At 45.4% G+C, this 12,148-nt stretch overlaps 1 protein-coding gene across 3 annotated transcripts in view; it reads left to right on the top strand.

Moving 5' to 3' along the window:
- Positions 1-12,148, top strand: part of GABRA3 (gamma-aminobutyric acid type A receptor subunit alpha3) — a 381,172-nt gene that overhangs the window by 210,411 nt on the left and 158,613 nt on the right. For all 3 annotated transcript variants that reach the window (XM_083159070.1, XM_083159071.1, XM_083159069.1), the window contains one exon: positions 3,131-3,351. In XM_083159070.1, coding sequence (XP_083015196.1) covers positions 3,131-3,351 — 221 coding nt within the window. The remainder of the gene's footprint in view (positions 1-3,130; positions 3,352-12,148) is intronic.

The raw sequence follows: 12,148 nt of genomic DNA, 5'->3' as shown, positions 1-12,148 counted from the left end.
CAGCAGGTGGAATCACAGGTGAGCCTGGATGGACACAGGACTGTAACCCTGGCTGAACACAGGCGATGGTGAACCCGATATTCACAGGCGATGGTGAGCCCGGATGGACACAGGCGATGGTGAGCCCGGATGGTTCAGCGACTGGAGCACCTGGATGGAACACTGCAGCAAAGAGAGAATACCAGCAGACAACACTAGCATAGCAGAATGACAAATGAAGCACTAGCACTGGAGTGAGAGCTCCCAGGATACTTATACCCACAGGGTAGCCGTGATTGGCTGGGCAGGTATCCTGGGAGATCAAACCAGGCTAGCATTGGCTGAGGCAGACATGTGACCGAGAAAACATGGCAGCCCCCATGTCAGGCTAAGGCGGGAATGTATGTTTGTATCTGCCATGCTTGTGGCCAGGAGCAATGGCTGCAGACAGGGAGACTGTTGAGCACTGGACGCTGTCACTGGTGATGAGGGAAGTGGTGCGCCGCGCAGCCACGGACTCAGCAGCGCTGAGAGGACCGGGAGATGACAGGGAGAGAGGCACACAGCTCACAGGATGCCGGCAGCGCCGGGACCTATAACGCAAGCTCAGCCTGCGCAGGCACTTAGCTGGTAAGGTACATGGCTGCAGTACTCAGATCGTGACACACAGGGATTTTGTAATCAATGTTTGGTCCTAGTTAGTCAAAATGAGCTGTTATCATTCAATGTTTTTACGATCTATTATATGAAACTGGGTGTGATTAATCTTTGTTCATTACTGTTGTTTCTAAAGGTATAATCTAACATTTTTAGATTAATTTGACTATTGGTTACATTTGGGGATTTGTATAACCAGATTACCGTTACTTAGCTCTTAATAAGTGGTTTCCATCCCATTAACTATAGCTTGTATATTAAACTGTTACTATTTTTTGGTTCTTTTAGTGAAATTATTCTATGTAATCTTCGAATTGTTTATATGCTTTCTCATTTTAGTATTAGCCAAAAGTGCTGACAGAGACTATAGATAACTTTTGCACGGGCTCATCTGAAAACTCTATTTTGATGTTTGGTTCTATTAAATATATAATCGAAGTAAGATAATGTCAGGCCAGGAGTGGTGAAAACATGTACAAATAAATTGTTTGGGCCATAGGGATTTTGTAATCAATGTTTGGTCCTAGTTGGTCAAAATTAGCTGTTATCATTCAATGTTTTATGATCTATTATATGAAACTGGGTGTGATTAATCTTTGTTCATTACTGTTGTTTCTAAAGGTATAATCTATCATTTTTAGATTAATTTGACTATTGGTTACATTTGGGGTTTTGTATAACCAGATTACCTTTACTTAGCTCTTAATAAGTGGCTTCCATCCCATTAACTATAGCTTATATATTAAACTGTTACTATTTTTTGGTTCTTTTAGTGAAATTAATCTATGTAATCTTCGAATTGTTTATATGCTTTCTCATTTTAGTATTAGCCAAAAGTGCTGACAGAGACTATAGATAACTTTGCTAGGGCTCATCTGAAAACTCTATTTTTACCCAAATAGGAATAACAAATATCAATCAACTAGAGCAAAGCACACACTCAGCAACATCTTCAGGAGCCTTCTGTGCTTCCTGCAGCGGGCCTGTCTTCACTAACTGCAATGACAGACACTCCACTTTCTCCTTTCTACAATGAGCATATCCACAATACTTTCAATAGGCCAAGCTTCTCCTATACATACAAAATGTACTCTACCTTCCCTGCACAGCATATAAAGGTGGCCATACAGTACATCAGAAAGACCTGCTTACAATCATGATTGTGTACAACTTTCCCTTCCACTCTCCGTCTGTCCTTGGTGGTTTTTGGACATACAATTTACTCACACTCCATCTTACAATCCATCTGCTGCATGATTGTATTGATTGAAGGGACAATGAGAGTGTTGGGCAAGAGAGAGAAAATGGAAGAGATGGAGTGAGATAGGGTTTCAGGGAGAAAAAGTGTGAGAGACCGGGTGAAAGCTGGTGTCAGGGAGAGAGACAGGGAGAGGGTGTCCGATAGAGAAGGTGGGGGGGGGGGGGGGTGTGTGTGTCAGGGAGAGAAAAGGGATAAGGCAAAGTGAAAGGGGGGAGGGAAAGTGAAAGGGGGAGGGAGAGAGAGAGAGAGGATAGGGAGCAGGGGAAAAGAGAAAGGGGAGTGGAGGAAAGGGATTGGCAGAGGGGAGAGTCGGTGATAGGAGGGGGGTGGAGGAGAAGGGGAGAGGGGGTAAAGAAGAAGAGGAGGGGAAGTAAATGAGATGGGGAGAGGAGGAGAGGGAGCAGAGGAGTGGAGAAGGGGGAGTGGAGGAAAGGAGGGGATTGGAGGGGGTGTGGAGGAAGGGGAGCGAATAAGGGGAAGGGGAAGATCAGAGAAAACAGAGAGGCGGATTGGAGGAGGGGTGCAGAAGAGGAGGAGGGGAAGCGGAGGAGAGGGGAAGTGGAGGGGAATCAAAAGAGATGGGGAGAGCAGTCATCAATTTGTCCCCCCCCCCCCCTACAAGCAAGCGCTGTGTACAGCGCTGTATGTTATCAGTTCATGGGGTCTGCAGCAGGTTCACTCTGCAGGGTCCGACCTGATACGCAGGGGACTGCGCATCGAGTCAGAGGGGATGTCAAACACATCCGATTTGGGGAGATTTCTCGGCCCGATCCGTTGGAATCTGGCGAAATTGGCCCAAATCGGGTAAGTGTATGGGCACCTTCAGATTTCTTTGAAAAATAAACTATTACAAAATATTGCTTTAAATGGCCATATCATTGACAAGTGCATACCGTACTGTATACATATGTTGCTTATATATGCAACTTCAACAGCATTTCATCTTTTTTGAGAAATATTTTGTAGACAAAAATATTTTGCCATTTATTGTATTTGGACCTCTTATCACAACAAGCATTTTCAGAATTGTTTTTATATTTTCTAATTGTTTTACATAGGTCAATTTACTAAAAAGCTTCTAAATATGAAAAGAGGTGATGTTGCCCATAGCATCCAAACAGATTCTGATAGACAGAATCTGATTGGTTGCCGTGGGCAATATCGCCTCTTTTTATTTTTTGAAGCCAGTGTCAGTTGTATTTGCCCTCATTTCTTACTATCTTTCTTCTATAGGAATACACTATAGATGTGTTCTTTAGACAGAGTTGGCTGGATGAGAGATTGAAATTTGATGGACCAATTAAAACTCTGCCACTGAATAACCTACTGGCTAGCAAGATATGGACCCCAGATACATTCTTCCACAATGGAAAGAAATCAGTTGCACACAACATGACCACACCCAACAAGCTGCTAAGACTCACCTATAATGGAACCCTACTGTACACTATGAGGTGACGTATTTGTGTAGCCTCTGCTGCTGCTTAGTTCTACATCAGTGTGCCAATTCATTGTCCATCATTATGAGACTGAACCATTATCCATCATCCATTGACTAGTCTCGTTCTCTGTTATTTCCCCCCCTTATATACATGTAAATGCCAATTTCTTACATTCCCTATTGCAACCTTTATATTTTCTAGAGAAGAATCACTAGAAGTATCTGTTTAGCGCTTGTGTCTTCACTGTCTAGGCTGGTCCTCATGAAGTTCCATTGTCTGAAACATGGGGGGGTGATTCAGTTGCCTAGTAAGGAGAAGAATTTGAAGCAGGGACCAATGTTGCGGGTCTGGGCATGTGTATCGGCACAAATACGCATGTGCAGACCTGCAGTGCAAACGCCTTCGGCGAGTATTACACTCGCAGAAGCGTTCGCCCAAAGTGCAGCGGCCAGGGGGCTGGAACATGGGGAGGTCCAGTGTTCCTGGGCATTCCTACAAAAACAGTGGGTGCTCCAAGAAAAATGATGGGCATCCACATGTGAACGCAGGTGTGCCGAAGGCTGCTCGGGTCACAGGATGCCAGCTGCCCGCTCACCTGCGTCCAGGCGCTTGCAAATAAAAGTCAGTCTAAGCTGACTTTTATTGCAAATGGGTCGCAAAATCATTTGATGTCACTGACCCATATACTCGCATGCAAATGGATGTGTGAGCGTACACATCCATTCGCATGCAATTACAGCAGTATGTTTGGCGAAGGGGGGTGGCCGTTCACAAGCACGGCTTACCTACTTGCTAAGAGACAACCTGAATCCCCCCATGGTCACAAAAAATAGTTGCCATCACTAGTACATGCTTGTAAGTCCTTAGCTCTGCTGCAAAATATTAACAGAAATGTATTTATTAATGCAAAGAATTGTGGAATTACATTATGCATTTTTAAACCTCTACCAACCAAACTAAATTACTATGGTGGAGAGTGTAAAATGCTTTTCTCCTATGTGGGATCCCGACTTCAGCGGCAATCTGCTGGCTGTGTGAGGAGATACGTATTTGGCTCCTAGTGCTTACTGCAGGTCCCAAATGCAGCGGTAATCTGATTGCTGTGCAGGGAATGCAGTTCCGGTTTCTTGCACCGCTCTGTTGGTGTGTGCTGCTGCCTCCTTCCTCGTTGGTGTAACACAGGTGGAGTGCACAAGCTGCTTCTTCCGCCTCAAATGTACATGCGGTATCCAGTTCCCGCAGCAAATGTGATATTGCGTGTGAGGTACCCTTCAAACACATTTCTCCCTCTAGGAGCTTTGTCAGGGATGATCCAGCGGCATGCATCTTGAACGGATGCCAGCACACCTGTCAAACGCACACATTTGACAGGTGTGCCGTGGCACAGAGGTTGAAAAATGCTGCCCTACACTACATCACTAACCTCTCTATACCCTACACTACATTTCTGACCTCTTTCTACCGTACACTAAATCACTAAACCCTCTATACCCTACACTACATTACTAACAGTTCTATAACCTACACTACATCACCGACTCCTCTTTAGCCGCCACCTTAATACTGACAGCTCTATTGCCAGCACTACATCACTGACCCCTCCATACCTGCCACTACATCACTGACAACTCTATACCCTACACTACATCACTGACCCCTCTATACCCTACACTACATCACTGATCCTCTATACTCAGCACTACAACAGTGATCCTTCTATACCCGCCACTACATCACTGACCTCTCTATACCCTACATTACATCACTAACGGTTCTATCATCTACACTACATCACTGACTCCTCTTTACCCGCCACCTCAATATTGACAGCTCTATTGCCAGCACTACATCACTGACCCCTCCATACCTGCCACTACATCACTGACAACTCTATACCCTACACTAAATCACTGACCCCTCTATACCCTACAGTACATCACTGATCCTCTATTCTCAGCACTACAACAGTGACCCCTCTATACCCGCCACTACATCACTGACAGTTCTATCATCTACACTACATCACCGACTCCTCTTTACCCGCCACCTCAATACTGACAGCTCTATTGCCAGCACTACATCACTGACCCCTCCATACCTGCCACTACATCACTGACAACTCTATACACTACACTACATCACTGACCCCTCTATACCCTACACTACATCACTGATCCTCTACACCCTGCACTATATTACCGACCCCTATACCCTACACTACATCACTGACCTCTCTATACCCGCCACTACATCACTGACCCCTCTATATCCTACACTACATCACTAACACCTCTATAACCCGCACTACATCACCGACCTCTCTTTACCAGCCACCTCATTACTTGACCCCTCTTTACCCAGCACTACATGACTGACCTCTCTATACCAACCACTACATCCCAGCCCCCTTATTCCCTATACTACATCACTGATCCTTCTATACCCTATGTCATTGACCTCTCTATACCCTTCATTACATAACTGAACCCTCTGTACCGTACACTACATCAGTGACACCTCTATAACCTACACTACATATCTGAATCCTCTGTACCATTCACTACAATTAATGACCTCTCTACACCATACACTACATAACTAAACCCTCTGACACTACATCAGTGACCCCTCTATACCCTACACTACATAACTGAACCTTCTGTATCGTACACTACATCAGTGACACCTCTATAACCTACACTACATATCTGAATACTCTGTACCATACACTACAACCAGTGACCTCTCTACACCATACACTACATAACTGAACCCTCTGACACTACATCAGTGACTAGGCGGAGATGTGTAACAACTGCGCTGGGTTTGCAGTCTAGATGGCTGCTGCGGGATTTACCCTGGGTATACTACGGAATGCCCTATACAAAAGTATACGTACAAAAACGGGGGGTGTGGGTATATCCTGCGCTAACCTTCACTGCTTCATGCTAGTGGATGTGCATAAAGGATGATTGACACAATATGTTAATAAATAATTGTTTTCTTTATTATAATAAAAGGTAGAAAAAATATATATGGAAAAAAATTATATATATATATATATATATATATATATATATATATATATATATATGTGTTACAATGCTAACGATTCTCTGGGTTGTCCTAATACCGGTATACAACAAGACAAGACAAACTAACACAGAACATATAATGCACTACTCCTCTGTGGGCATTTCTGGTGCTTGATTATAGAAAGTCTCAAAGGGTAATCCGAAGAGAGTAAAGACAGTCACTTGGTTTTCAGCAATAAATTTGCTTACCAGTAGATGGTGTAAGTGATGCGTGTAAGGTTTCCAGGGATGCGATCTTTGTCTGCCGGCAGACTAAAACCTCCTATAGTAGCAGCGGTCCGTGCGGCTTGCTGTGTAAGGAGGGATCGATTACTCTGAGATCGACGCGTTTCGCCTGTGTCACAGGCTTCCTCGGGATAAAGCAGAGTGATCTATCGCTGCCCTGGGCTCCTCTTTTATTCTGGTGTGGTGGGCGTCGCTTCCGCCCGCCCTCTGTATTCATGGACATCCGCCCGTTCTCTGTGGGCTTCCGTGTGTCGCGTGCGTCATATCCGCCCGTTCTTACAGTCTGTGGGCTTGTAAGTTGCTTTGACTTCCGCCCTTACTGATTTCAGCTTCTTTACTCCATTTTGTGCCCTCATCTCCATGGGGACCGTTTCAGTGCTTAGGGGAGTTGTAATTTGGTAGCGAATAACATATATCAGACAAGGACAACACATGTAACGAAAACATTGCTACTGAGACATTCGGGGTAATTTAATAATTGATTCTATACATAGATAACAGTTGGGCCGCAGTACTTAGGAAAAAGATAAAAGATAAAGTTTGTTTACTTCTCTGTTTGTTTTTTTATATAGAGTGTGGTGAGATACATGATATGATATATATATATATATATATAGAGTCCTCTGAGCTGCTGTGCACACTCCTAGGCTGGAGGGGGGGGTGCTCAAGCCACAGAAATGGTAATGTAAGGAGCAATTAGAAGCAAGCACACCAGTTTTAGTAGAAGATGAAAAAACTTTATGTAAAAAAAGGCATCAATCCATACTTGCAGTACATCAGATCTTGATAGCAAAGTACATTTGCAGAGTTACGAAATCCATGCTTTACATGTGAAAAAATCCATACTTACATACTTCAAGCTCGAACATGGCGTCCTTGCAGTCTTTTTTGCACATGTAAAGTATGGATTTTTTCACATGTAAAGCATGGATTTCGTAACTCTGCAAATGTACTTTGCTATCAAGATCTGATGTACTGCAAGTATGGATTGATGCCTTTTTTTACATAAAGTTTTTTCATCTTCTACTAAAACTGGTGTGCTTGCTTCTAATTGCTCCTTATATATATATATATATATATATATATATATATATTTTTTTTTTTTCCCATATATATTTTTTCTACCTTTTATTATAATAAAGAAAACAATTATTTATTAACATATTGTGTCAATCATCCTTTATGCACATCCACTAGCATTAAGCAGTGAAGGTTAGCGCAGGATATACCCACACCCCCCGTTTACTACATCAGTGACCCCTTTATACCCTACACTACATAACTGAACCCTCTGTACCAGTGGCGTAAGTTTGTTCCAGTTGCCCGGAGGCAAGATATATATTGGTGCCCCCCCACACACATACAACCCTATATAACCTTATATAAAATATATATTTCTGTTCAGATAGATAGATAACACATATATATTTCAGAACTCAGCCACAGAAGCAATATCGTTGGCTTTTAAATAACTGATTTAAACTTACAGGGGGAGGAGAGGTGCCCCCTTGGGAGCAGGAGCCCGGCGGCAGATGACTCCATTGCCTCCTAGAGTTCTGCCTCTGCTCTGTACCCTAAACTACATCACTGACCCCTCTATACCCTACACTACATCTATGACCCCTCTATACAATACACTACATAACTAACCATCTGTACCATACCCCTCTATACCCTACACTCCATAACTGAACCCTCTGTCCCATACACTACATCAGTGACCCCTATATACCCTACGCTACATCACTGCCCCTCTATGCCCTACACTACATAACTGAACCCTCTGTACCGTACACTACATCAGTGACCCCTCTATACCCTACACTACATCACTGCCCCATCTGTACCCTATACAGTCCCTCTATACCCTACTCTAAGGGCCTTATTCTGGTTAGGTCGGTGAAACGTACGTACGGTCCATTTCACCATACGTTTCCTGTATGCTCGCAGTGAGCGAAAGTCTGCCCACAGAACAGCCGCACACGGACGGTCACAAACACCGACAATGGGGAGTGGCGTACACTTGAGCGTATGCCACCGTGTACGGACGGATGTTGTCCGTTTTCACACCGACACCTTCCGTATATCTGAGCGTACTTCACAGTGCAAGTAGAAATTGAGTCCAAAAACATCCTTGTTGCTCTTAGATGTGGTTTATGTGTCTTTTTCCATGTAAAAAACTGTTATGTTTGTGTTACAGTGAAAAAGTTGACACATGTCGACTTCTGTGAATTCAGTGTCCTGCTTTTTAAAGTATACCAAAACACTTTCTGAATGGGTGTAGATGGTTATAAAATAACTACCTTGACATATATAACCAGGTCTTAGAATGAATATTAAACCTAAAATGAAACCAATCTTTACATGAAGAGAAGTGTAGAAATATATGCTTCCTATGTGTTTGAGGGCTGTGTGTGGCTTGCAGGTAGTGAAATCATGGTTTTTACTTAATAGGCTGCAGCATTGCTTATTACATTCAGGTGTAGTAATCAGCGTTAATTAGCAGACCCAGGCATCTGCTGTCATACAGTATCTCTAGGGGTGGTCTGGAGCTATCTTTGGCGTCCGCCTGTTTTTGGTCCAAAATGCACTGTGCGTTCGCCGATCGAGGCGGTTGTGGCACCGTACATTTTGTGTGCACACCCCCGTGTACGCCCATGTTTACGCCCAGTTTTCCTAATTATTCCGGCCGATCTCATAAAAACGCCCACATGCCGCCCACAATGACCGTACTCTTGCGGACAGGTTTTTTCGCACGCAGAGACCCGTCCGTGAGCGGTGTGAGGTCGCCGCACATGCGCATTGCGAAAGCTACGCATGCGCAGATGAAAAAAAAAAACAGATCCGCCTGTATACAGTCCCAGCGTACCAAGCAGAATAAACCCCTAAATTACTTACCCTATTGTAGGCAAAATCCCAGACACATTGGCATACATAGGAAAAAATAAAAAAAACTCCTTGTCCCTGAGAGAAAATAATAAAGCATATAGTGTAGGCCAACAAAATAAGTACATAGGCCACCAAAGTGAAAATAATAAAGAATATTGGCTTACATGAAAAATAAAAAACACAATGGCACAGATAGGGAAAATAACACACACATTGGCACCAATAGGAACTTCAAACTTACAATCTCAATAATGACGCTGCATCTAAGCCTCAGACTGTGGTGTGGTGCTTTGTGTGTCTCTTACTTTTATTATAACTTAGGGCCCCTGTGTCATTGTCTGGGCCCTTCTCCCCTGTGTGAGCCATGTGTGTCCCATTCTTTTCCCCTGTGTGAGCCATGTGCACCTTTCCCTGGTCTCTGTGTGTGCCATTCCCCCAATTCCCTGTGAAAGTGATTTCACCCCATCTCCCTGGGGGGTACATTTATGAAGCAGTGATAAGGGAGGAGAAGTGGCCCATGGCAACCAATCAGCACTGAAGTAACATCTATACTTTGCCTAATATAATATTATACAAACCATCTCATTGGTTGCCATGGGCCACTTTTCTTGTGGCTCACTTCTCTTATCACTGCTTCATACATCTACCCCTTTGTGAGCCATGTCCCCCACTTCCCCTGTGTGAGCACTAGCCCCCTGCCCTCCTTATGTGATCCATGTCATCCCTTGTCCTGTGAGTGATATAATTCCTTCCCCCTACATCACTGACCCCTCTATACCCTACACTACATCAATGAACCCTCTGTACCGTACACTACATCAGTGACCCCTCTATACTCTACACTACATAACTGAACCCTCTGTAGAGATGGGTCGCTCGCCCGCGAACCGGATCTTTTGAACGGATCCCGTCCGAGAACGAATGATCCGTCGAGGCCCCCAAAAGGTGATCCGTTTCAGTTTACAATGCATTTTCCTGATCTCAGTGCTGCCACCTGTGGCAGCTGAGATGTACTACCTCTGTAGACTGAGTACAGTGCTGTGACTACAAGTGACAGAAAGATTAGCTGCTGCTGCCAGGGATGGCCATCGGTGCAGACGCCATCGATGGTTGCCATCGATGGCGATTCTGCACCCAGCCATCGGTCAGTGTTTTTACTTGGCCATGTATATTCCCCCTTTTTTAAAAAGCGAGCCGAGGATCCGTCTAAAAGATACGTATCTTTTCACTGAGAGATCCGCCGGGGCCCGGCTCAGCTTAATGAGCCGTTTTGCCCATCTCTAACCCTCTGTACCGTACACTACATCAGTGACAGGGGCGGATTGGCCCTTAAAGCCACCGGGAACTTTCCCGGGAGGCCAGCCGACCCTGAGGCCGAAAAGTGCAAGTGACACTGAATCCAGGTCACAGCAGCAATAACTGCCCCACAGCCCCATCGTTAGTGTATGTGATGGCAGGGCAGCAGGAAACAAGGGGCCGGCCACCGCGGAGTTATGGGTAGCAGTGACCGGCCCGGAAGCAGTTCCCTGGCTCCAGCGTTGAACAAGTAGCTGCGCCTCTTCCTGTTTCCCAGCGCGCATTTGTTTTGTACACCTGGAGGAGAGGACGGAGACCAGCCGGAAGAAGTGATCACAGCAGCAGCTTACTGACAGCGGGGCTGCTGCAGGAGGATTGGCACAGCATCAGAGGATCTCTTCCACCCCCCCCCCCCCCCCTGCAGGACGCTCTTCCTGCTCTGCATCCTGGCTGCTGTTCTCTGTGGCTGCAGCTGCCTGTCACACTGCATGACAGGCAGCTGCACCAGCAACATGAATTCCTGCTCAGCCAGCTCCCAAGTCCGACTCCCCCCTCCCTTTAACTACAGGTTCACAAGTGTCAGCAGAGGTTGATCAGGGGGCGGAGCTACACAGACCAGATGGGCGGAGCTACAGTGAGGGCGGAGCTACCGTGGAACACAGCAGGGCTGATTGAAGGACATGATGAGCTGCCAGACAGGTAAAAAAAAGTGTGTGAGAGGGAGTAATCCTGCCAGCAAATGGTGTGGGCATTATGTCCAGATGGAGCTATTCTCATTGTACCCGTCTCTGGCACGCCAATCACTGCGGTGTGCTGGGGATTCTTGCATGTGCGCGTCTCCGATGCTCGCTACCCCCCATTCCTTGCATGTCCACGTATGCAGAGGCTGAGGCTGGCTCCATCTGTAAACACAGCGTAGTACTGTCGGCAACTGGTGTGGGCATTACATATAGGCAGCGCTACTACTGTCGGCAACTGTTGTGGGCGTTAAATATAGACAGAGCTACTACTGTCGGCAACTGGTGTCGGCGTTACATATAGGCAGCGCTACTACTGTCGGCAACTGTTGCGGGCGTTAAATATAGACAGAGCTACTACTGTCGGCAACTGGTGTCGGCGTTACATATAGGCAGCGCTACTACTGTCAGCAACTGTTGTGGGCGTTAAATATAGACAGAGCTACTACTGTCGGCAACTGGTGTCGGCGTTACATATAGGCAGCGCTACTACTGTCGGCAACTGTTGTGGGCGTTAAATATAGACAGAGCTACTACTGTCGGCAACTGGTGTGGGCGTTACATATA

The sequence above is a fragment of the Crinia signifera genome, chromosome 9, assembly GCF_055691185.1.
Source record: "Crinia signifera chromosome 9, ASM5569118v1, whole genome shotgun sequence".
NCBI lineage: Eukaryota > Metazoa > Chordata > Amphibia > Anura > Myobatrachidae > Crinia > Crinia signifera.
This window is presented reverse-complemented; position numbering and strand designations above follow the sequence as displayed.